The sequence below is a fragment of the Gasterosteus aculeatus genome, chromosome 11, assembly GCF_964276395.1.
Source record: "Gasterosteus aculeatus chromosome 11, fGasAcu3.hap1.1, whole genome shotgun sequence".
Taxonomy (NCBI): Eukaryota; Metazoa; Chordata; class Actinopteri; order Perciformes; family Gasterosteidae; genus Gasterosteus; species Gasterosteus aculeatus.
The window spans coordinates 11,111,477-11,136,712 of NC_135699.1; the positions used below are offsets into that span (position 1 = coordinate 11,111,477).

A 25,236-nucleotide genomic window follows, 5' to 3' on the forward strand; every position below is an offset into this window, starting at 1 on the left:
ATAAGAGCCTTGGCTTCTCCCCATTGCACGCTGCTTGTAAACACGTTGTATAATGACACTGAGCCGTCCTCTGTTTCTGTCTCCGGGTGTGTCAGTGACACGAGGGGGGGTGGCAACACTTATCATAAAGGGGCTCCGGTGTCCTTCAATCATCATCTACATGTTGCTTCAGGAGCTCAGAGTCCATCCCGCCACCCTGTGTTTATATGTTTATACATACAAACAACTCGAAGCATTGAATTGTTTCCTTCATTTGTCAGTCTCAAATGATTCACAGAAATTCTCTCTCTCACACACACACACACACACACACACACACACACATTCTCTCTATTATGGAATTTGTATGCTGATCTGTAGCATCTCATTTCCACTTTAAGACATGACACCTCTAGTGTCTTATATTTCCATAGCAACAGTGTTCAAGAGCATTACTCCCATGGTAACACAAATTAGCATAATAATAACAAAAACTCTGGACATAAATTATGAATGTTGACATTTTTTTTTTCATGCGAGGGAAGAAAAAAAAAGCAGAGCCAAACACCTCAGTTAGATACCTGAGGGGTAAAATGTAGTGTATAGTTTGTGTTAGAGACCCTCACAACATGTAACACCATACACCTCATGTTATACAATATCCTCCAGCCGTCGTCGTTGTAATGATTATTTGTGTTAATAGCTTATTGGAATTTATTGAATTCACAAACATTTGTTCTACAATGTTATGTCTCCCGAGCTTTGAATTCCTTTTTTTTTCTTTTACTGTTTTACTATTTTACTGTTTCCATACTAGCATTCTAGTTGTTTTGTTCCATTACAGTGGAAAATGCATTTGATGGAATAACCATGGATTGTGTATAGTTGTGCTGAATCTAAATAAATAAGTAGATTTCTTCTGCAAAATTGTTGGATGCTCTTTATGGAATAACAAGGGGATAAGATATGCCAAATATTTTATTAACGATGGTAAGATTAACAGTTTATATTGATTTATTTAAATTATATGATGTATGAAGAATGTTATTCTACGCAAGGCTCTCACGGCAGAGGTTTACAGTTCTTGTCTTTAAATTTGTTAACACCCATCGCATAGAATTGTGAAAGCAGGTCGGACTTGGACTCTCTCTAAAGTCCTCTGAACCTCCTGGTTTGACCACAAGGTGGAGCCATAATCCAGCCCATCGCTCGATAGCCAGAAGCACAACGGTTTGATAAAAAGCTTAAACTGCATTCAGTTTATGGACTGAATGCACCCTCTTGTCCAACCAATCAATCAGTTCTTCACTGCTGGGACACAATGTATTGTCCTGAAGAAGAGATGTGTGCAGAATGAGGGGGAGAAAAAAAAAAGACAGGACATACTCAAACTCTCCAGTTTTGTTCTGAGTTTAATCACTGAAACAGATAATGAAGCTCTCCTCTTCCTTCTCGTTTCAGCTGCGTCCCTGAATGTCCTTGGGTGGTCTTAACTGCTCCGTGAAACACCAAAACCAAGTCTTTGATTTCACCGATGGGAGGTGTGTGTGTGGGGGGAGGGGGGGGGGGGGGGGGCGGCGCTGTTGCCCTCTAGCTGAGGTTCCGCAGCAAACTGAGGGATATGCATGTTTGTTTTTCATTACAGAGCAGCTAAACAACCGGGGCGCGGGGGGGGTTGTGATTTTTATGTGATAGTTTTGGGCCCTCATCTTATACATGAGTGAATTTCTTTTTATTCAATTGTTTTTTTGTTTTTTTTAATACATACACAATCAGTGATATTCAAACAAAACAGACCACAACATCCTGATGTGTATGTGCATTATCTAAAGTCTGACAGCATACTGATTGAACAGAGCACTGGGTTTACTGCACTGCAGAGGCAAGACGCACCACACCGGTCTACACCAGCCACACGGTTGCCATGGAGAAGATTAACACTGATGGATTCAGAGCCACACTGTGGCCGGGCAGAGCCCATATACGTGCAATATGTTTTACCCTCTATACAGCTCACATGATCGTCTTCCTGTCCCCCAAATTTACGAAACAAAAATCATGATGGGCAGCAGGCCTGGAGCCGTTGCCGAGAGCTATTTTATCTCAAGAGCCCAGGCGCATGCAGTGTTGTGAAATCGGCTTATTTTTTCTTTTTCTTTGCAGCGCATTAAAGTTGTTCTAGAGAGACCATAGCATTCTCACATATTATAGGACCTCACTTGGGAGTTCACATATGGAGTCTCCTCTTCAGAATGCCACGTGAAACCCAAGCTCAGATTCAACATACAATTTATAAACAGCAAAAGAGAGCCAATCCAACCATCACCATCGTTATACCAACAATTCCACAAGAATGAAAGTATAATACGTCAAAAAACATTTCCAGTACCAGGACAGCGAGGGACACATAACTGTACTGAAAAGTAAAAAAAAAAAAAAAAGACATTGAAAAGAACAGACAAAAATTCAATGAGTTGCTAAAAAAAATTATATATATATATATATTCCCTGCCCTCAACCAGACAAAAATAAAACAATCAACCCAGTATATGTGAAACATGAGCACAGTCATGTCCAAATCTGCTTTGTTTCCATGGCAGCACTTGCCGAGTAACTGGCAAAGGCAGCGTCTGTAAGCTCTCCCGTGTGTTTTCTTTTTTCGCTCTTAAAAAATAGATGTATACTATGTTCATACAGTATTTGATAACAAATTTCCACAACTGATAATCATAACCATACCTTTGAAAATGTTCTCACAAAGTTCATAATACCTTTCTTGCAATTCTATTCTTGTTCGTTTTTGTTCAGTCCCCATAAGAATACGACAACAAACTGTCTTCCATCAAGTAAAAAGCTCAGTCAGTTAAATAGAGGGTGCGTGTGTGTGTGTGTGTGTGTGTGTGGGGGGGGGGGGGGGGGGGGGGGTGCGAATACTGAAAGAAACGTCCAGATGTGCCCAATCAACATGACACTCAGACGGCCCCTGCAGCAGGTAAGGGTGCGAGAATAAGGGGGTAAGGGTGCACTTCCCTCTGAACGGCCAACTCGTCCTCCGAATCTTCTCTTCGTTCACTTTGTCAAGTAGATGCCAAGAAGTAGCTCAGTGCCTGCTTTTGAAAGGTTGCATGATTTCACAAGTCTGTTTTTTTTTTGTCCTCGAGAGCTGGAGGAGCAAAGACTGGTAGTCAAAGAGTTTCAGGTAGGTTTGTGTGTTCCGTCTCTTCCTGTCCCCGGGCCCTTGCTTCCCTCGTGGAACCAGTGGTTCTTCATGGCCAGCGGTCAAAGACTACTCGTACTCCAGGAACTGTTTATGGTAGAATAAGAGGTACCTGACGGGTGAAAACAATAGAAAGACCCTGTTGAGATTTCATCCGGTACAACATTGTAGAGCTGCTAGTGCCTGGGTTCCGTCCTTACCCTTCACTATCGAGGACATCCTTAATGCTGGCCTTGGTGATTATGGCGTCATCGCATTTGAACCACTGGTCTTTGTGCTGGCGGATGAAGCTGGTGTAGTGGCCACTCTCTAACGTGCCCTGGTGGTTGACCACGGCGAATAAGGAATACCTGGAAATAGACCAAAAGACGTGCAATGTGTAAGGTCTGGCCAGTTTTAGCTTAAAGTATTCAAAAAGAGAAAAGATGTGGAAAGGTTACAGTGTTGACATCATGTAAAAGATATTTATTTTGTTCCAGAGATAAATGAATATAGGTGCGCTAACGTGCTAACTAGCCACGGCCATTCTTTGCCTAGTAAAACCACCCGAACCTCGGGGGACGATAGGGAGTCACGGTAGCGTCTCATGTGTCCTCAGTCCAACATCAGAGGACAAAGTAGAGCTGCACAGATAACTCGTAAATGGCAGTGAAGGTTCTTGGTCCACGTTTGTTTTGACAGGATGTTTGAATGGATTAAATCCAAAGTGACATCAAATGAAAACAGACTATGCATTTCGTTTCGTCCTACCTGCCACCAAGAGCAGAGCGTGCGGCAGCTCCAGAAGCTGCTACAGCTAACAGCCGCCATAAGGTCGGTTTCATTTGCGCTCGCCGTGGTGAGATTGACATGCAGGAAAATCTGCTTGACGAAATTCTGATGTGCGCAAATCACGCGGGTGACCCATTTTGTCAATTGTTACAAGTTTGCATGCCTTGAGGTGGAAAAATGAAAGCTATATTAGCGCTCACGAATGAGACAAACTAATGTTTTAATTGCTTGATATCCAGGGCCAGATGTCTCCGGTCATTAGCATGAGCTGCCTGTGGACCAATGTCCACTACGATGGCAGTGCTGCTGGGAAGGAGACAGTGTTACTCAGGTACTCACTTATTGTCGTTGTTTAATACATCGACCGTCTGTTGATACTGCCCGTTCATTCTGCTCTCTTTACTGTGGGAGACGAAGACAAAAAAATGAAAGAAAAGAATAGCAAGACATTAACAAACTTGCTACACTGGCACATGAATCCACTAGATGTCAGAATAGTCCTTTCTGTGAAAGCACATCTCTTCCCTGCCTGTGCCTTCACCGATGAGCAGAGCTGAATGGATGCTACAGACGGGTGGGGCAACGCTGCTCCTAAATGCTTTTCTCGCACCAATATATATTTTAGGCCGCATTACATAATAACGCTGTTTTGGTAAAAATTCAGATTTACTTTCACAACAGATAACGTTTGTCATACAGTATGTTACACATTCAATAAAACAATTAAATAGGCTCTTCCTTTTTTTTTTACGTGTGGATGTGTAGACATTCAGCATATGGGTCTAAAGCAGGCGGGCCTACTAGAGGCTTACCTGGATGCCATGAAGGGAGTCATGTCCAACTCTAGGGGGAAGGAAACATATGTAGTGATCTTTCTCCGCAGTTTGGCAGAGTGCTCAAACCTCTGGAGTTGGCCGGAGAGGGAGGGTGAGAGAAGGAGGGAGGGGGGCAGAAACACCAAGAGAGAGAAAGGGGGGAGGGGGAGAAGACACATTTAGAAATAACATTCATCATCGTTACAAGACAAGAAAATACAACAAAGCAAGTGAAAAGTAAAAATGCATGTGTTTTACTGTGGATGTCACACATTTATGCATTCATAGCAGGATAGTAGCAGCACTGGATCTTAGACAATCTTCTGGAAGCCTCTTCCTATGAATAGCATGAATACATTATAGCCCCCCACAATACTGTTATGATTAATAAAACATGGACAAACGAGGCCTCTACAAGTCATACGTGTCCTGGGACGCTGTGAAAGGGCTCCACAGAAGAAAATAATGCACCGACAAATGAATAGAATTCTGAACACTCTGTACCAGACAAGTCGGTTTGCCTAAATAAGATGTAAAGCTGAGTACACACAGAACGGATCATATATTACGGCATACATATATATTGCAAAACATTAAATGTAGTTTTAAAAAAAGATGGAAAATTATGAGTATTAAAGCATTTGCATGATGTATTAAGGTGCATCACGCAGCCCAGTATTTACAAGGTACTGTTGGATCTTCCGTTTGGAGTGATGAAAAAAAATAAATTTGATTTGTGAATGATAAAAGCTCAATGTACTCTTAAATATTTAAATAGTCACATGGAGACAGCACATTGTCACTGGCTGACTCACTTTCAGATGGAAACACGCTACGATGGGGAGCTTCTTCATTGTCAGCTGTTTGGTGGACTCCTGGTAACTATGGCAACCGCCACACTTGATTTTGGCACTGCTTCCTAGATGTTCAGGTCGCGTAAACCTGCAGAGGGAGGGTTGGAGCAAAAGAGAAGAGGGTTTGAGGAAGAAGTGAACATGTGGGCGAAAAGGAAGTAAAAACAAGAAGAAAAAAAACAATGATTATATATCTTTGATTACATTACATGAACAGCCTTTTGCACCGGGCAAAACCTGGTTCCCCTCCTATGAATCCAAACTAATCTGAAAATGGAGGAGGGCTTGTGCAAAGAGTTTTGGTTTGCACCCAAACCGGCCCTCTGCTGGAAATTCCAACACCTCCATCACCACGGCAACAGCACCAACCAGTTCTGTACCTTTAAGAGACTTGCTGCAGCAACTAGGGGTGTGTGAGGTGCTGCAGTATAGAAAAAATAAAAAAGTCAGAAGGAAAGGAGGCGAGAGAAAGAGGGGGAGGATGAGAGGAATACGAGAGGTAGATGGTAAGGGCACAGGGGGAAAGGGAATTAGATGGAGAGGGGAGGGAATGAAATCAGATAAGGAGAGGAGGGAAAGACATTGCAAGAATGAAGAGGCAGTCGAGGAGATATGAGAGGTCACATCTGCCAACCTGGTGATGGTGGGAGATGAGATCCAGTGATAACGTGCCTGAGCAGACACAATGTGACTCCTCAGACAAGTGGAGAGATAAATAAAACGTTTTTGGAGACGATTGACACCCATGAATTGGGAGGGGTGGCAGAAGGAATAAAGGACAATAAGCATATTGGGGAAAAAAAAAAAAAAGTACCTTCTTTTTATGACAAAGCTGTAAGACTATCACCGTTTTTCTGCGTCAGCGCACAGAGCCAGCAGTGCTACTCAAAGGCAAATGATCTGATTTAGCGCCATTGAAAATTCTACAACCTACATGACAAGGAATTCAGTTTTGTTTAGATCAAGAAAAATAAAATAAATAAACAAAAACCTGACGGGCAGAGAAAAAGGAAACCCGTCTGTTATCAGCGGAGCCTGAAGTGGTACCTGCGCAGGCAGTCTGTGAGAGTGGTGGACCCGGACAGGTGGCTCTCTCCGTTAACTGTGCTGCCATCCCCTCCGGGGCTGAGGGGCCAGAAAGGCGTGGATGAGCCAGGAAGGTCCAGACTGATGTCCCAGAATGGATCTATCGTTGTGGAAACCCCACTAGAGGGAGGAAAAAAAAAAAAGGGGGAGAGGAAATTGTTTGAATGAGTAATGAGCAGCGTGTCATTAAGTGTAGGTCATTTATTACAGGTCATGATGAAAGGATGATGACATAGATGGCAACAGACAAGCTTAAATTCACAGAGTCTCTGTGGATTGTGATCCTGTATTTGTTTAAGCCTGATGAAATATTGAGTATGTTCCTAATATACACAGTACCTCCAGGTCCATTTGCAATTACATGAGTGTTGCATCAGAGAAAATTGGCTTTACACAAGAAATGGGTTTTATTACAGTCCGATGGCTGCGATGGACCTCAGCCTGAGCAAAATGCAAACGTTCTGTAGTAAAATGCACGGCAGCACACAAAAATACGGCAGGTAACACCGCACTGAGTGCAAGTAAGGGCGAGGTTGCTTTGCAGTTCAGTGCAGCGCGTTAGTGTTAATGTGACAGGACAGCTCCAGAGGGCGGGCCGGCCCGGCAGGCAACGCTCGGGTTGCGCCGCTGTCTAGACAACCCCCCACCTTACAGCAGCTCTGCAGGGACCGGGCCTTTAAACAAGAACAGTGGAGAGGACACAACCCGCCGTTCGCCCGCTCTGGGAGGACAGTAGACGTCCACATCGATCAGCCCAGCGGTGAGAAGGTGACGAGGCAGTCCGAGAGCAACAGGGAGGGACGAATGAGTGTGTTTAGGGACCGAGAAAGGAGGTGCAGGTTGTGGGGATGCTCCATCATGTTTAATGGACAGAAAAGCGCTGAGATGGGACGGTGTTATGCTAATGTGTAAACGTCTTTACACACAAACTTACTGGCAGACTTGACAGGTAACGTCTGACTGCAGGCCCCCAGTGAAGATTTGGTCAATGATGCAGTTACAGTGGTTCGGATTGTTGGCCTTCTTCCCATTGTCATCTCCTGTGGACCACAAAGAGTGGAAAGTATAAATAGACACACAGATAACCCCGACAACATGTTTGGCACCTCCGAAGGACTCCGTCTGGCCCTCTTTCTCACTCCACCGCTCCCCTGCAGCGCAGCCCCTCAGCTACTTCACAACTCTCTGGACTCTAGATAATCGAAACCAACCCCACTGGGGGGTCTGTGGGAGAGTCGGCCCGTCGGTGCACTGCAGTGGGGTCTATTGGCATTCCTCACACTACTTGCCTCCTGTCCCTTCGGCACACAACACTGCCAGTCTTCTTTTCAATACGCTTCCAGTGAAGTAAGGCACTGTGCTCTGCGGGTAGATCTAAAGGTATAACTCCACATGCCGGATCCGGGGCAGTAGGTGGCCCAAACAAGCTCCTCTCAATCTCAACTGACGCTTTGCTGCATTTCCCTCTCAGTCCGAGAGGTAGCTGGCCTGAAAATAAAATCTAAAGTAAACCCTCGTATCTCAACTATATTGAAATGACAACGCAGCAGTGGTCGTTTTATTAGCTTACTGATGGTGTCCCCTTTGCAGTGCCGGTGTAGTACATCCAAGGCCGCGATGAGGAACTCGTGGGCGTCTTGCTGCTCGTAGCCCGCGAGGTGACGTGCGTGAGTCCACACCAGGTGCAGCAGCCGGAAGGGAATGTGGGGCGAACGGTGTCCCGAGTAGAACTGAGAGCATGGGAGGAAGTGGAGATGAGAGAGGTGGTGGGGGGGGGAGGGGGTGAAGAGGAGTGGGTGGTTAGCCTTTTATCGCAGGTGCTACAAGGAGAATTATATTTAATAGCCTCTGTGACAACCTTGTCGCGACATTGCAGAGCACCATCTATAACTCGTTGCTGAAGCGTAACACGTGTGGGCCGTCAGTCAAGGTGTCTTTATGTCTCCATAAGCAGCTACTTTCTACAGGCCTCATCAGGTATGATTGAAGTCCGCCATATGTCCGCACACCCATAGAGAGGAAGGGTGCAATTGGGGGGGGCGGGGAGAGGAAAAACTGGTTGGAAAACGGGAGTGTTTGTAGTTACAACACCGATCTGTAAAATGGATGCAGTCTTTGCATTGCCATGGGAATTCGAGTTAATGACAATCAAGGTCAGAGATGGGCGGAGTGCGAGAGTTGTTTAGGTGCAAACTCTGCAATACAGTTCGAAAATTAACGCCACGCAGGGCCTCGTGTCCCGACACCACGTCGGAAATGCGCTTCAGCTGCGAAGAGAAAAACACGCCATGCCAAAGTCTCTTTATAATCCAACACCGTCCTTTTTGGCAGTTTGAGGGTGGTTGACAAACACACGATGCTACAAGACGATGAGGAAACTGAGGAGAGAGCGGCTAATGAAAGTGGGCCGTCACATCTAAAAAGCCCTGAGTTCTTGCGTGTGCAGAGGGAGGAGACGCCGCCGTTTGAAGAAGATATGTAGGTGGGTAGAGGATGAAAGTAAGCATCGAAATAGAGTCAGGGAGAAGGTGGTAGAAAAACGTTGAAGAGATAGTGTTTGTGTGCGGGGCTACTTTGAAATATAATTTCTTTTTTCTCGTTGTTTGACTGGGTTTGCGGCAGAGTAGTCAATGTGGTCAATGCCTCCCTGGTGAGCGATTACCTCCAGCATGTGTGGCTAAATGGTTCAGGCCACCGAGGTGGGGAACAGGCTCTGTGTATATATTGTGTATCACTTGCCATCTGTCGGCCCCTATAAACTGTTAAGTGAGGGTGTGTGGAAAAGAAAAAAGAAAAGTGAAGCAGTGTGGGCTGAGCATCCACAGCAGATTACATAACAGGGAGGGCAGATGAGATTGTTCGATGCAAAATGCAAAACCTTTGGTATCAGAGAGCTCTGCTTAAGAGGCTATGAAAGGCCATGCAACATCATTTGCATTGACGGACCAGGTTCAAAAAGAAATATATAATCACAGATTTCTGCTTGCGGCGCTGTACATTTTTTTCCCCCTCCTCTCTGCCTCCCTCTTTGGACTGGACCAAAGAGTGACTCAGCCTTCTGCAGCAGGCCACACTGCGAGAGAACATTGTGTATCATATGCTCGTTGAAACAAACTGAAATAATGGTCCAGTTTCAACCCAAAATAGGATCTTCTTCTTTTCTTTGTGGGATTTAAACAAACATACGGAACAAGTTCAGATAGGAAAATGTTGCACCGTACCTCCTGAAAGAGCTGCGACATCTCACACACCAGACAGGAGTTTGATTGCATCTCGCACTTGTGTCTGTCGGAGAGAAAGAAGTCTCGCAGCAGCGGCGTGTGTGTTAGGGCCTGGACAATACAGTTCATGAAACATGTGTTGCCAAGGTTTATTAACCCTCGTAAACCTGCGGGACAAAAGGGAGACAAAGAACAGCATGAGAGACACAAAGCAACAAAGATTAAACATGACAGTGCCTCAGACTAATACTGCTGCCATGGGCAGGAAATGAATCCCCACCAAGGACCTCCACTCGGTTTCTCTGGACGGTTCATCTTACTAGTTAGAAACCATCAGAACTGGACAGCTTTACTGAATTGTGACCAAAAGAACCACACATAAAAATCTGGTATTTTGATATAAAACTAAATCATGTTTCGCTACTAATTAAACACTGAGCAGGTATGCAAAGGTGACAAACGCAACTGATTTACAGATTCTCAATGGCAAAAATGTTATGTTTTTTTGTGTCTTTCTGTTTAACGGTCAAACATAAGCATTTGACGACATCAACTTGGTCTTCAGGAAATTGGGCATTTTTTTGACATTCCACAAGGCAAACTGTTACCCAATTAAATACGGGAATAATTCGCAGCTTAGTTGTTAATGTTAATATTTGGTAGTTATGTAGAAGCTATATGGAACCACATCTCAATGCCAGTATAGTTATTAAACATAAAAGACCATGTTGTCGTGTCGGGCCTGCCAGCTAAAATGTGTAAAATCCTGAAGCAGAAGTCAAAGCTGTGAATGGATTCATTTAGAAAACAGTGCTGCAGTCTTGCAGCAATGGCCGGGAGAACCAGAGAAAAACAGCAGGGTGTTGGGTCGATTCCAAAAGGAGTAAGAATTGGTTTGGGAGGAGAATGCTCAGCGACAGCTTTAATCCTTCAGACTGGTCACGGCGTGCGAGCACACACATAAAACGCACACGGTCTACCGCTCTACCGGGGAAACAAACCAAGCTCAATAAAGATTTAAAAGGGGAAGGGAGATTGAATCAAATCTGAAAAAGAAAATGCTGCAGTTTATATTTCTGTCCAAAATGACAAAAAAAATCCTCTCCGGCGTACCCGAGGTGCATCTGTGGAGAAAGACACACACATTGGGGCCCGTATGGTGCGCATCTGTAGCATCAGTGAGGGAACACTGTGTTCTGTTGCTCACAGTTCGCGGTGAGGGGGGCGAGCTGGCCTTGTTGACCTTGGACCTTGCTTTTAAACACAAGAGGGACCCCAGGTACACTCGCACTACAGGATCCGGTGGGGGCCGGCGCACACAAACGCTGCTTACCTATGGTACAGTTCGTAGTGATTTTCCGCCGCTTCGGATTGTGTCGTAATAATTCTAGCTCCCTCTTGGTCGGCTCCCACGTTGTGTACTTCTCCCCGATGCCTGTGGATTCAAAAGACACACAGAGACACAAATGTGACCGGCCTCGTTTCAAAAGCTGCGCGACGGTCTTGGAGAGAAAAACAAAATGCCATACCTTGCAATTTCCAGGACTTCCTCTGTTCCTCTTTGGCGATCTGCTCCATGTCTTTGTCGTATATGTAGTCTTGACACACAAAACAATATATCCCACCGTATAATAAGTCTATTGCTGGAAGCAGGAGGGAGGGAGAGAGAAGGAGAAAGAGATTGCACCATAATTACAAATTGATTTTTCCACCCCGGTAACACATTTTTTTTTTTTATTTACAGTACAAACTCGCTGGCACAGGAGATTTTAAGGACATGTGCTGTCCCTGCCGAATATTTCCCCTCGTAACGTTTGCAATTAGCAATTGTAAGAGATGTGAGGGTAGAAGTAATGGAATATGTGCATTTGTCACCCACCCCCCACCTGGGCTGTCAACTAACACACCATCCTCTTCCATGCTAAAACCACGGCAACAATACGCTCTGTTGCCATGACAACCTATTCTTTTTTAGCTTAACTGGATGTTTTTCTGGTGCTGCCTACACTGCGAGGTGAGAACACAACGTATAGAAAATTATCTTCAGTGTGTGTGTGTGTGTGTGTGTGTGTGTGTGTGTGTGTGTGTGTGTGTGTGTGTGTGGGGGAGATGAGAACATACAAAGAAATGTAGTGTCTAAAAGAAATCTACTTTTCTCTGGTAAACCATGGCCACAAAAGATGCTCCCCTCTGAACAACACTAATCCAATTAAAACCGACAAATGATACTTAAGTGAGAACCAGGGGATGGACTATAGAGCACAATATACAAAGCAGGAATATAGATCGTGCTCACTTGAGCAAAGGATGAGAAAAAAGAAGGATGCGGCGGTGGAAGAAAATCAGAAGATGGGAAACGCGTGCGGAGAATGACGTAGCTCGGACGAGAAAGGAAGCACAGGGAAAAGATATGGAGAGAGTCGTTGGGAGCGAGGAGATGACATTCTTTAATGAGTCCTGAGAAGGGAGCTCGCTATCATGCCGTCGAGCAGACGGGGAGTTTGGATTAATTTGATTAGAGGTGGAGATGAGCACAACGCCAGAGTCAGAGAGGGTCTTGTGGAAAGCTCGGAGGTAATTAACACTGTGGCCGCGCACCTGGGGGTATCTGTGTGCCACCAAACTGTTGAAACGCATTAAACTAATTACAGCCATTCTAACAGCTACCGAGCAACCAAACCCTCACCTTATCCTTGCAGGGGTAATATATGGGAACCGCACTCATTAGTGGCATTATATTATTCGGCATCATTAGCATGTAGAGTTGAAGCTAGGCTTCCTTGAGGCTGTGGATTAGCAACGTCTCCCAGGCCCTCGCGGCGGGATGACAGGGAGAGTGCAAACTTAAACTCATGACATTTGACTGGCTGAGGCGCTCTCCGCCGGAATGGTAATGTGCTGCGGTTAAAGGGAGGTTCGGGTCCCTGTCTGCTCGGAGGAGGAAGTTGCCCAAATTAAGGCTGTAATCCGTTGCTGCTAATAGCTGATGCTGCAGTGAGCCACAGGGGCGCATGTGAATGTGAGGACTGACGTGATGGGACTGGGCCTTGGACGTAGGGCAATACGTGTATTGAGATCATTTATCTTGCATAATTTTAACTAATGTTATATTTTATTTAAATATAGAAATGTATAATGGTTGAAAAAATAATAATAATAATAATTTTGGTGCAAATTTGAATTTCTAAGTAGTGTAGTGAGGGGTGTTCGGCTTACCTAGATTGTGTCTCTTGTTTTTTGCGTGCTCGTGGATGTGTTTCTTCGTAAAGCAGCCGAAAAAGACGCAGTGGAGACAAGAGTGGAGTCTGTTCAGGTGGGCTCCACACATATGACAGATGCACGACTTGGCCTGTTGAGAAAGATCCAAAGGAGAAGTGGGGTTGGGAAGGGGAGGAATGGGGGGGGGGGGGGGGGGGGTGGACAATAAAAAAGGACGGTCAGTGTGGAGAGAGAATTCTCTGCAGCAGCACCGAGCCCTGAGCCACACTGTCGAGGAGTGTAGGCAGGTAGAGTCCAACTCCCTGCTAGCTCACCCAGATTTCCATCTTCCAGTCAAACAAACACTTTGGAGGACACAAAGCGTGAATAGACCTGATACGAACAGATGGGACTAAAGATTGCTGGGCCTGTTGGCAAATGATTTGTTGTGGAAGAACAACATATTCCCTCGCTGAATCTTTTGCTCTCTAACACATGCAGGGCATGATGGGATTTGATGCTTGGCAGGCAGACCGAAGAAGGCAAGTAGAATTTGTTTGAGGCGCACACTAACAGCCGTTGGAAGGTGTGGAATTGGTTTGACTACGGCACCTAAAAAGGAGACCTTGCATTAGAAAACCTGACATCTACCGTGAACCTGAAAAAAATATGAGGAAGGAGAGAACCGAGGGGGGTTGTTGGTGCTGCACGAGTGGCCACGACCAAAATGCAGTAAGTTACCGGAGAGAAGAGAGTGAAAACGGAACGGAAAGCACAGCTATCTTCTCTTTCTAACAATCTCAATCTCCAAAAAGCTACTACGAGGAAGCTTCTAAAATCATCATCCAAGTTTATTTATTACTAATATATATATATATATATATATATATATATATGAAGGTACATTATTCAGAAGACAATTCCTATGTCAACCAATGCTAAATCTTTCAGCAGTGATTACACTTGATGCTTTCCCTAAACAGGTATGATGGTGGCATGATTGAAAGCATTGCAACAGTCTGCTTTCAGACGGAGAAATCGAGTAAGAGAGAAGAGGCCATCCAATCAGAACTTTGCAGGGTGCAGACCATGCTGCAATGAGCCGCCCACACACACTGTGGAGAGAAGACAGAGAGAAAGAAGGTGTGAAGCAAAGGTGATGAGAAACCAAATGAGAAAGAAACCATTTGGTTTCTGTTTCACTCCTATACATGTTGCTTAACTATTGGACAGACACTCAAAAGCCTCTTTTGACTAGAGACACAATAGTATAACCTGACCCCATATGATCAACAGTAAAGCCTATTGTTGCAGACAAAAAGAGCACGTTGTGCCTGTCAGTTTCACTTCCTTCTCGCTTGTGATCTCACTGAAGATAGCTTTGTGTGATTTTTGCTATGGCAACGGCGGTGCATGTAGATGGAGCGACCGGTTTCGCCCACAGAGTTTACTAGATATCGAACAATTACACGACCCACATCGTAAAAGTGAGTACAAGGATCTGCAACTGGTTACTAGACTCCCTCCCAAAAAGACTTGAGGCCGTTCGGATTGGCAGTCAAAACCCCTTTACTCTATTTAGTATTGAACACAGGCGCCCCCCAGGGCTGTGTGCTCAGCACCTTCCTATTCACACTGAGCACCCACGGCTCGCTTCCCCAAACATGAAGAGAACTGCAGTAGGTTATTGTTGATTTTTTATTGTATTTTTTTTTTTTTTTTATGGGGGAGCACCTGAGGAAAAGGCATCATGAACAATCAAGCACTGTTCTCACCCATCTCCATCCAAAAATGCAAAAGAATGCAAAAAAAGAGAAGCGAAAACCCTGCCAGAGACAGAAGACTCCTCAATTCATCATCGTTTGTTTTCTTTTCCATGTAGCCAATTGCAAATAATCCAAATTTTGTGGTGCAATCCTGTCGGATAATAAACAAAACGCTTGCAACGGTGTATCCCTTATAGATCTCACACGATCTCTCAAAACATCAAACACACAGTAACACATTTTAGGTTAATGGGCTAAATGAAGCAATGTTTGGGAGCTAAAAAGAACCAAAAAACAAACTGATTCTGCCATCCGTTGATCTTCCGTTGTTCATCGGGCATTGCCAATCCACCTGTTATCTAAACACTAACACTGCTGGTGTGGATCTTGACGTTCAAATATCTATATTGCAATCAATAACAAGAATGTAGAAACAATACATCGGTGATGTTTTTACCCACCTATCTAAACACTAACACTGCTGGTGTGGATCTTGACGTTCAAATATCTATATTGCAATCAATAACAAGAATGTAGAAACAATACATCGGTGATGTTTTTACCCACCCGTGGTTCGTACTGTACGAAGGCATGTTACAAAACCAAATGTAGATGAAAATGATTTCAATCTGCAAAACTGGAATATGTCAATTATTGAGAGTTATGTGAAATTCACATGAATAGGAACATTTCTTTATTTGTGTGGATGTTGACAGAGGGCATCAGCAGTATTATAGCCCAGGGATATGAGTGATAAATAAACACATCTGCTAGTATCCACTGCTGCAGAGATATGTCCCCAAACTCAGGTCTGCGCATTAGTGGGAACGGGTTGGATTGTGATCACATGGTCGCAGCAGAGGGGATCATCAGGGTCGCAGACACAAACCTGCGTTTTATTTTTATATTGGTCGGTTAGCCAGTCAGCTCAGAAGGGCTGACAGAGAGAACAAATGCGACCAAATATGCGAGCGGTGCTGCGTTGGGAGTTATGGAAAGGAAGCAAGCGTCACTAAGCCAGCCCCAGCGTACAGCGGGCTCTTTGAACTTTTATGGTAGAGGTTGTGTCATTGAAAAAAAAAAAGGTGCAGTGTGCAGCCATTGTCTTTTAGGAATCTAAATGAAGATCTAAATACACAGTCATAAGACAAAAAATGCTGCTAAATATACATTTTAATAACTCTTTCAACCGATCTTAGAGGTCGGGTTGTTGTTTATCTTCACTGCACCAGGACTCCATGTCAAAAACAAGAAATGCTGCCAATGCCACGCCCTCCCCCCCTTCAGCGGGCAGAAAATCTATCCGTGCTCCAGCGCCCCCTTGGCTCCTTTGTAATCTCTCCATCGCGCCACGGTTCACGGGCTGTCTACTCATCAGTGTCAGCAGTCCTGCCTCTCTCTGCGCCCGGGGCTTTTAACGTTCTATTAGATCAGCTATTGATCAGCCGCTGGCTCAGATGACTGGAACAAGTGTCAGACAGGTAGCAAGCTCAAGTCTGTGCTGGGCTGCATTTCCCATGTGGGATGCGCTCTTCGAGGCGAGTTGGGCTTGGCTCACCGTCCAGGGGAATCACCCGCCAACGTACAAAGCCGCTGATTGATGGAAGAACAGGTGCAGAACGGCATTGCCGGGATGAGAAGGTCTCCCATGCATGTTTAAGACTAGAATAAGGTTGCATTACATGCATTGTTGAGTCTGTTGTGGTGCACTTGCAGCCTGAAATGAGCCGGGGTCCAACAATAACAGCATGGATTGCCCCACGTTGTCAATTTAACATGAACTATATAAAGTAATACTGATACGCAGCTTCTTCTTTGACTCATACTTCAATACGGCATTATTCCTACCTCAACTTTGAGGTGAACGCCTTCACATCTTTACACAGCGCTAACAATGTGACGAGCTGTGACCGAGGAGGGGAGTAAATGACAACGACAATTACGATGTGGACAAAGGGTCTGGCACCACCGAGCACGCTGCAGCAAAGAACCGACCGGGGAGGGGAGGGCGAGTCAATACAGGGTGGAGAGCCCGGCTACACGAGAGCGGTGACTCACCCAGCCGCCTCACTCTCGTAAGCCTGCCTGTGCTTCTCTTCAAAAAACGGGCTCATAATAAAGAAAGAAAAAAAAAATGAAAAAATGAACAATAGCTGACATGCATACCACACTATAAATACGCGCAGAATCCCTCCCACACACACACACAAAAACATCGGTGGACGTACAAGCACTCAAGACACGCGTGCAAACGCATGTGGTGCTTTCTGATGCTCTTAACTAATAATATGAACAAGACCGGGGGAGGCTTGGGGACGGGGACTGGCGGTGTTGCTCCAGAAGCGGGCTGCCGACTGACTGACCCCGTGGGGCTGCAGCCTGTCAGCGCCTTGGCAGGCTCACATCCCACTATCCCCATGTGACAATGCCTGGCCAGCCGAATGCAGTCTCAGTCAGCAGCCCTAGGGACACACGGACACACAATACCAATCTTCCTCTATTCTCTTTTCACTTCCGTCCTCCATCAGCTCAATGTAACCGCTGTTGACGACTGCCTGGTGTATGGCCTTTCTTGTGAAAACGTATTCCCACCTCATTAAAATGGAGGCCTTGGGAGGGATTCTTGGTGTGCAGTTTGGCCTCATACTGTCAGACATGGCTATGAAAGAAAAAAAAGGATTCTGAGCACCAGTCCATGGGAGTCTAGCTTCTTGCCATCCGCCGGAAATAAATAAAACTGGATAAGAGGAGGAGGAGTGGACCTAAGCTGAAATACTGTGGAGAAGATTTGATGCCACAATGAAAAATGTAGTCCAAAGCTTGCCGGGGGTTTGAGCATGTGGGGTTTGTTGGCAGGATAAAGGAGGGTTTGCAGCACAGAGGACGGAACTACGTTAGGCGTGCATGTGGGAATCTTATTAAGATCCCTCAATTCGAGGCGATAGGCTGTGCCTCCTCCTAGATTTTCAGAGGGCGTAGGAGAAAAACAGAAAGATTCCCACTGACTGTTGTACGGCGATGGAGGTCCGAGAATGGCTGCCTGTGACCTTTCACACAGAATATAAACCAGAAATCGTGTGCTTTGATAACTGCTACGGGGCCTCATTAGGCGGTCCGCTCACAAAAGAGTATCATGCCCAAAATAATTTAATTTATCAGTATGCAGACTGACCATGACTGCAAAAAAAAGAAAAGAAAGAAAACATCTACAGCAAGAGGGAGGGAGGGAGGGAGGGAGCGTTTGTCTGCACAGATGGCCAACAGTCCAGCTTCAGCTGAACGGAGGCTTGAGAGATCACTGGTCAAACCGTGCAGCTACCAGATGCCCACCAGCATCCTGCGCCACCAAAAGAAAATACGGAGCAAAGACAGACCGACGATCCTGCTTCTTGGACTGATTTGGAATCAAATCTATTCGCCTCATAAGTTGACTTTATTTCTTCATCCACGTAGAACCAATTAGTAGCTTTGAACGTTACCTTTGTTAAAATCTATACAGAAAAAACGTACAAAGGGACCATTACTGCTTAAAAGGTTAGTAGATACCAAGCAGGGTCTAAAGCCACAATCTTCAAAAGCCATTTTCACACTGAATGTCATCCCCAAAGAAAAAGTTGTTTTAATAAATCGGGAACAATTCAGTATCCACACTGGAAAAGATTGATTGCCTCTTGGTTTGGGGCTGGGCCGGCCCGTGGGGGGTGATTGACAGCTCATTAGACAGATGGTGGTACTATGGGAGGGGCGGACAGCAGTCTCATTGGCCAGCACGCTTTGTAGCACTGATGCCTTTCCAAAGACTGCTGGACAGTCAAGAGGAGGAAAAAAAGGGAAAGTGTCTCCATTTGAAGGGAGGAAGAAGAAACGAAATGTCAGATGAAGAAATCAGTCAAAGTGAAGTTGTGGCTGCTATATTCTAAAATGTATAACGAATCCTCAAGCCTCGTAGGCATATGTGCTCACTAAACATACTATATAACTGTGCCCAAAATAAAACGTTTTTTCTTCATGATTCTTTTCTCCACCACTGCTTTGAAGACAACATTTTACACCGTCAAGAGTAGCCGGTGAAAACGCTGTATACTTCAAGCACATAACAACGCCTTCAGTTCTCCCTATTAAATTAGATGCCGATCATCAATGGGAGGCTGGATGATCTGAGGCTGAACAATCGGCAGGCAACAGCATGCAAAGGGGAGAACGCAAGGCGACACCCCTGGCCCATTACTAAAGGCAGGAGGTTATGGGCCTCGTGTCATTTGTTTAGTCTGACAAAGAGCACGCAGACATGAAAAAAAATAGGGCTGGAAGGGGGCGGCCATAAACCAATGACATTACAACCCCCCCCGCTTCCAAGTATTTTCTGTGAGGCAGAGCGATGAGGGAAACAGAATAGGAGGATGGGGGATACCTTGTAATCTCATTAAGAATTCTAACTTACCAACGGTATGTATGTTAATGCACACATTTAATGGGATAATTAAAAGGAAATGAGTTGTGAGACACCCTAGGATTGCAGATGGAAGGAAAAAAAAGAAAAGAAAAGGCAAGGAAGAAACAGTGTGGGAGTGGAGCACAGAAGAGGAACAAGCGAGAGCCGTGAAGAGGCTGCAGGAATAGATCCTGATGCTACAAACGTATGCTGATGAGTCAGAAAGAAGGCTTGTGATGTGATGGAGACCGATCCGACAAAGATCTGCTCACAGCACAGGAATCAGCCGCTCTCTGGGATTGGTTGTGCCTCAGTGCCTTTTGTGTGTGTGTGTGCGTGTGTGTGTCTCTGAAGTGAAAGAACAGGAGGCAGAAAAGAGTGAAAGGAGGAAGTAAATGTGTCACCCTTGAGAAACATCAATTTTTCCACTTCTGAAATTCCCTGAAACATCTAGCAAACGACATCTCTCTCATGTTCCCCCAACAGGAGCAGAGCAAGGGGTTGCGCTGGTGGAAAAAGGGAGGGAGGGGGGAGGGGGGGATTGCGGTTCCTCTGATCATTCATGATTTATCAAAACCAGAAGATAAAAAATAAAAGCAGACTTCAGTCAGCTCTTTAATCACAACCCACAGCCCTTAAATCAAAGTGACAAGCAGATTCTTCAAAAGAAGTTATGGTTGTAAAATCCCACCAGCCCCGCCCACTTTCATTTCATGTGATATCCACTCAACCTGAGGTAATAGCGCCGGTTTAACTGCCAGGCAGATTCCTTTATGGCCACGGTGTTTTAGTAGGCGTAGGACCTCCTCTTACGGGCGGCAGAAAACCTCTTCAACTGGACGGAGGAGCACGTTAAAACAAATAACCATGAATATTCACTCAATGCCTTCGCTGCCATAGCCACCCACCAACTATCAATTATGAAGATGACTTGGGCCTTAAGAGGGGTGAAGTCAACGGTTAAAAGCAACGACAGCTTTTTATCTCCACGCTGTGCCTGACATCCTCCTGCACAAGTCTGCTTTAATGGCACGTGGCAAAGCGGGGCACGGCCGCATCGACGTTAAGGAGAGGGAACGGCTCTTTGCTCACAAGGACGCACTGAGGCTGGGGGGCCGTATTTAAAAGAGGAGCTCGCTGGACTAGTTAAACATACACTCACACGGTATTACAATAGATTGAGAGCCAGGAAACCAAGTACGGTTCCCGGAAAGGTAGAAGAGGAAGTAAGTGAGAACAATAGTTGCTCCCCTGCCATCGGAAAGGGAGCCAACTTTTGTAACGTGACACAACCGGAGTGGACGCGGTGGGAGCCTCCCGTCCGGGCAATACCTCAACGGGAACAGAATATAACGATAAACCATTTACCCACTATGTCACACAAATGGTGCAGGTGTAGTTAGTGCCAATTGAGAATCGTTTTTACACACACATACACAAAAAAGACAAAAAACAACAATTTCAAATGTGCCACTGAGGTAAAAATACCATTCAAAGCAGCGCGTTCCCTCTCATACACGACATTAGAGTAAACTGACACGCATACCGTAAGCTAATGAGGCAATTCAATTCAGGCCCAACATCCCAAAAGGATTATTATTAACTAATGTGCACTGATTAAGGATGGCAGATCCCAAGACACGCCGGGTTGCGATGTCATCGCTGCCAACTCCCGTCTCTGGCGCTCATTCTACCAATTTGTTAGCCGTGTGGGTTTCAGATTGCGCAAAACAGAGCAGGTGACCGATTTTTCACCCGTGTTCCCGCACATAGTGGCCTGGGAATTGAGTGTAGCTTACAGTAGAGCGGATGACAGGTTGGAGGGAGGCCGTTGACAAAAGACGATGGGAAAAGGGGGAAAAAAAGGTGGGGTGGAAAACAGTGATTCGGGATAAAAAAAGGCACCCGCTAATCAAACTACTTCTGAATACAAAGTATAAACGCATCTTTTCCATTCGTTCATCAGTCGCTGAATGGCCTCGGCTTTCAGCTTCCCTCTGGGCGGAAAGGAGCCTCTTGTACTACAGCGCCTGCGGTGCGTTTGCCATTATTGTGCTGCGGTAAGACAGATGAGCTGCAAGCAGCGCAGTGATGAGCTTTTGTTTCATCACTAATGCAAACATTCGGTTCAGCACCCCAGCAAAGGATTCATAATAGTATTCCACAACGTTAAGACACCAGAACGTGACGTTGGTGGCGCATCGTCTCCAAGCTTATGATTCGAAGCTGAACACGATCAGGGACGACACTGGCTGTGTACATCTGGAGCAGCACTGCACCTGCTCTGCACGCCGGAGCGGCTAGTTGGTAAAAAGGTTTAGGGGAAAAGTCTTTCAGATAAAATATAGGGAGAACGTTTAATACAGGAACTTCCTATTTCATTTTTAATTGTAAAAAAAACTTAAGTCCAATCCCAGAATAGATCAATCAATGAATCACATTTCACTGATAATACAGACAAAAATATGCAATATTTTTCTAAAGAAATATTCACCTAAGCAATGTTGTCAATACCAGTAGTTACTTCAAAATTCCTGGGGTGCTGTGGCATGAGAGTAGAACCAGGTGGTGCTCATTTTTAAGAATTAAAAAACGGCAGTGACGGATGATGGACTTATGGAGGAGTTGGACAGCACCTAAAACTAAAATACAATCCAGATTTAAACTACCAATGACGAATCTAACGTGTACAGAAACCTACTAACAACCTGTCCACTAAAAGTGACCATTCAAAATGTACCTTAAATGCCGTTTAACTGAAGACTAACAATGGTCGGCTCAGGATCTGGGGAGTCATCGAGCATGTAGCCATGTGCAAGGTATGATAAAACTCAGCTAATAAGCCCACAAGGTTGGGCAGAACACTATGAATGGCAAGTAATTGAGCAATAGAAAGCGTCCCTGAAACACTGACGGAGCTCTCATTGATTGCATTCCTGACATGACGAACCTAAACTCACGATATTAACATGTAAAAGATGCTGGTAAAACGGTTGACGACCACACTTACTTTATTTATTTTTTTACTTCATGTGACTCATGCATTTTCCGAGTGCTCTGTAGCACACTTTCATTCTGTTCAGAGTTTTTTCCAAAGCAATGCGTGGCACGACAACATTGCAACAAACAAAAGTCTCAACCATTTTGCGCAGGCGATTTGCTCTGAAATGCCCGTAATGCAATTGCGCTCTGCTCACAGTCCACCATCCCACCCAGAGATCTCTGGCTGTAACTGGGCATCCCAGCAGATACAAGGACGGGGCTGAATTCTCCCACTATGCAGCTTTACGTCTAATATTCAGTCCATTTAATGGAGAAAAAAAAGGCACTGAGGCGCACAGAAAGATGGGAGAGGATAGAAAAGCAAGCCTGTTCCTATATCGTCTGAACTACGGTATGTCAGTGAAGATGAGGAGGGGGAGAATTCAACTCACCAGCTCTGTCCATCCTGCATCACTCTGAAGCACCTATTTTATCACAACGACATAAAATGTATGACATGTTTAAGTGAAGCATGGATTGGTTTGCATCAGGCAACCTGCAAAAGTCAATCTAGAATACAAATTAAGCATTAAAGTTCTCCTTCATTAGCATCGCGGCACACAAACAAAACAACAACAAAAAACACAAGAGGAGGTGTGAGAGGTGAAAGAAACTGCAACACGGTCCAGTGATGACATCACTTTGTAGGGAGCTATTCGGAGCCGTGGAGGCCGAGCAGGTGTGGGATAAGCCCAAAAGGAAATTGGCAATGAAGTAATCAGCTGATGTCCCAGCATCAAAACTTGTGAGGGAATGACCATTGCGGGAAGGGGGGGGGGGTTGGGTTGGGGACATTGCCCTGGGATGCCCACGGAGGGAGCCGCTAACGTGTGCGCCGGGGGGCGAAGGGGGGGTGTATTTACGGGAACATTTAGTGCGGTAATGTTCGCTCACGGCCACAACTCCCCTCAAAGCCCAAGTTTAGCCACGCAGCTAACAGGGTAGCATCCGCCACACGGAACCGCTGGGCTAAGAAAACCGGGCCAAACGAAAAACGACTTTAAATTAAAAAAAAACAATTCCTCGGAATAGTACAAGAGCAAAATTAAAAACGTCGGGACTCCGTTTAAAGCGAAGAAGCCACCGGATGCCGCGGCTCGTCGTGTCGAGTCGCGCTAGCTAACTTGCCGGTGATAACCGAACGTTAGCCGGTTAGCCCCTTTGCACTAGCGGCATTACTGCTGCACGGGTAGAGTTTCACCGACACCGCAATTCGTTCAGTGGTACCACGTACTTCACGTGGGAGGGGGGGCACCGTTCGCACTCCAGTTCCGCGTGTGTCTGCCTGTGCCATATTCAAAAACATTTCACTTTTTTTTGTTTTCCTGATTAGGTATCGTTGCAGTTTCCCGTTTGGTTTTTTTACCTTGCGTCTCCTGGTCTCAGCAGTACCACTCCAAACAAAGCATTGGTATATGACTCGAAGATTTTGTTTCCAATTGTCCACCTTATAACCGTTCACATGGGAGCACCCGGCCGGACTCATGACAGACAAAACATTCGGTTTGAGTTTTTTTTTTTTTAGGTGACAATGGAAAGTCTCCTGGATGATTCACTTAGCTAGCGAGATAGCTAGCACGAACTGTCTGTCCAGAAATGGTTTCCGTTTGGAAATGGGACAATCGATGTAGTATCCAAAAATGCTCCTCGGGCATCAAGACAAACAACGGTCTAAGATCAGCTAGCAACACGTCTCAGCTCATGTAGTCATCTAGCAGAATTATCACTTGACAAAAAAAAAATCCTGCTCCCCTTGCTGTTTTGACAGTTGCCTTTTTGTTAAACGTTAGCTCCACTTCCACTCTCACGATTAGTTAGCTTTCTTTCTCCAGTTAGCCTGCTAACACTCAACTACAGCTTCACAATGCCCGCCCAGCGTACACCGTGATTAGCGTACACAAAGACGTTGCGTCATCACGTCGCTTTCGGGGCACGTTGGGTGTGCTTGTTTTTCACTCCAACGTGTTCCGTGTGGGGGTGATTGTTGGATTTTTAATCGTAGATGAGGTCACCTCGACAACAAATACCTACTTCTCCGTGTAAAGTGGAATGTAAAGCCGAGGATGCATTTCATAACATTGTTCTAAATGCTGTCGCTTTTTCCGAAACTCAGTTGTTATTGCTGTTACCTTTATATCAACCATATTTGATTGATATGGTTGATGCTTTCACCGTCTTATGGCTCATGTGAGCGTATATGTCCGCCACGTGCGCATAAGCGTCAGTTCAGGATTGCAATTTATTTGACTCTGAGCCGTTTAAAGAGTTTAAACGGGGCCTGCGTGTTTAATTAGAACATCATCAAGCGATCGTCCCTTATTTATAATAGTAAACATCCCATCCACAAATACCATCATTGAAGCCTACCACCTAGTGGTAGTGTGTTGAATGCGTGTTAGTCACTGAGCATACGTGACTCAATTAGACATTGTTTCATGAATACAGATGTTGTGATGTGCTAACTGGACCGGAGCGCAGACTTCTCTCACCAGGGACGGACATGTCTCGAATAGGACGTCTGCTTGGATCGACAAGGAGACCAAACCTTTGCAAGGCAGATGCTCAGATGAAATCAGGGATTATCAGAAATTCAAATTAGATACAATCACAAACCTCCGATCAACAAGAAAGGCTTCCCCGACGAGTGCAAATTTACTTTTGTTAACACAAAAGAAACAAATATAATGGACAACTCATGTATATCATGTTCTTTTTTCTTCCAAAGTAGATTTCTTAGAAGGCGAGATGTCCCAGGGGAAGCAGACGACCTGTTTACCCTTCACATCCATCATCACACTACTACCCCATTAAAAAATCATACAAACTACCCCATCACATGTTCTGAACTACTCGCT

General features: G+C 45.2%; 1 protein-coding gene across 2 annotated transcripts; it reads right to left on the bottom strand.

Annotated features, from left to right (window-relative positions):
- Positions 1 to 1,373: 1,373 nt before the first annotated feature.
- LOC120827682 (ubiquitin carboxyl-terminal hydrolase 22) lies at positions 1,374 to 24,363 on the bottom strand. Of its 2 annotated transcripts, XM_040190757.2 has the most exons (14): positions 23,748 to 24,363; positions 22,774 to 22,806; positions 13,160 to 13,292; positions 11,473 to 11,586; positions 11,277 to 11,378; positions 9,944 to 10,110; positions 8,293 to 8,452; positions 7,657 to 7,762; positions 6,684 to 6,842; positions 5,598 to 5,724; positions 4,780 to 4,871; positions 4,307 to 4,369; positions 3,397 to 3,546; positions 1,374 to 3,308 (listed from the first exon to the last, which is right to left on the bottom strand). In XM_040190757.2, the coding sequence occupies exons 1-14, from the start codon at positions 23,865 to 23,867 to the stop codon at positions 3,266 to 3,268; spliced, it is 1,569 nt and encodes a 522-aa protein (XP_040046691.1). In that variant the 5' UTR covers positions 23,868 to 24,363; the 3' UTR covers positions 1,374 to 3,265. The 2 variants fall into 2 exon arrangements, with proteins under 2 accessions (XP_040046691.1, XP_040046692.1); XM_040190758.2 differs by lacking the exon at positions 22,774 to 22,806 and having other exon boundaries at positions 23,748 to 24,272.
- Between the last annotated feature and the right edge of the window lie 873 nt (positions 24,364 to 25,236).

What these genes read in the sequence shown, in the direction of transcription:
- LOC120827682 (XM_040190757.2), bottom strand. Translation starts at nt 23,867, where the DNA reads ATGAGTCCGGCCGGGTGCTCCCATGTGAACGGTTATAAGGTGGACAAT. An exon ending in CACTACGAACTGTACCATAG is followed by an intron (nt 10,111 to 11,276) that starts GTAAGCAGCGTT and finishes TTTGTCCCGCAG; the next exon opens with GTTTACGAGGGTTAATAAAC. An exon ending in TGTCGCAGCTCTTTCAGGAG is followed by an intron (nt 8,453 to 9,943) that starts GTACGGTGCAAC and finishes CCATGCTCTCAG; the next exon opens with TTCTACTCGGGACACCGTTC.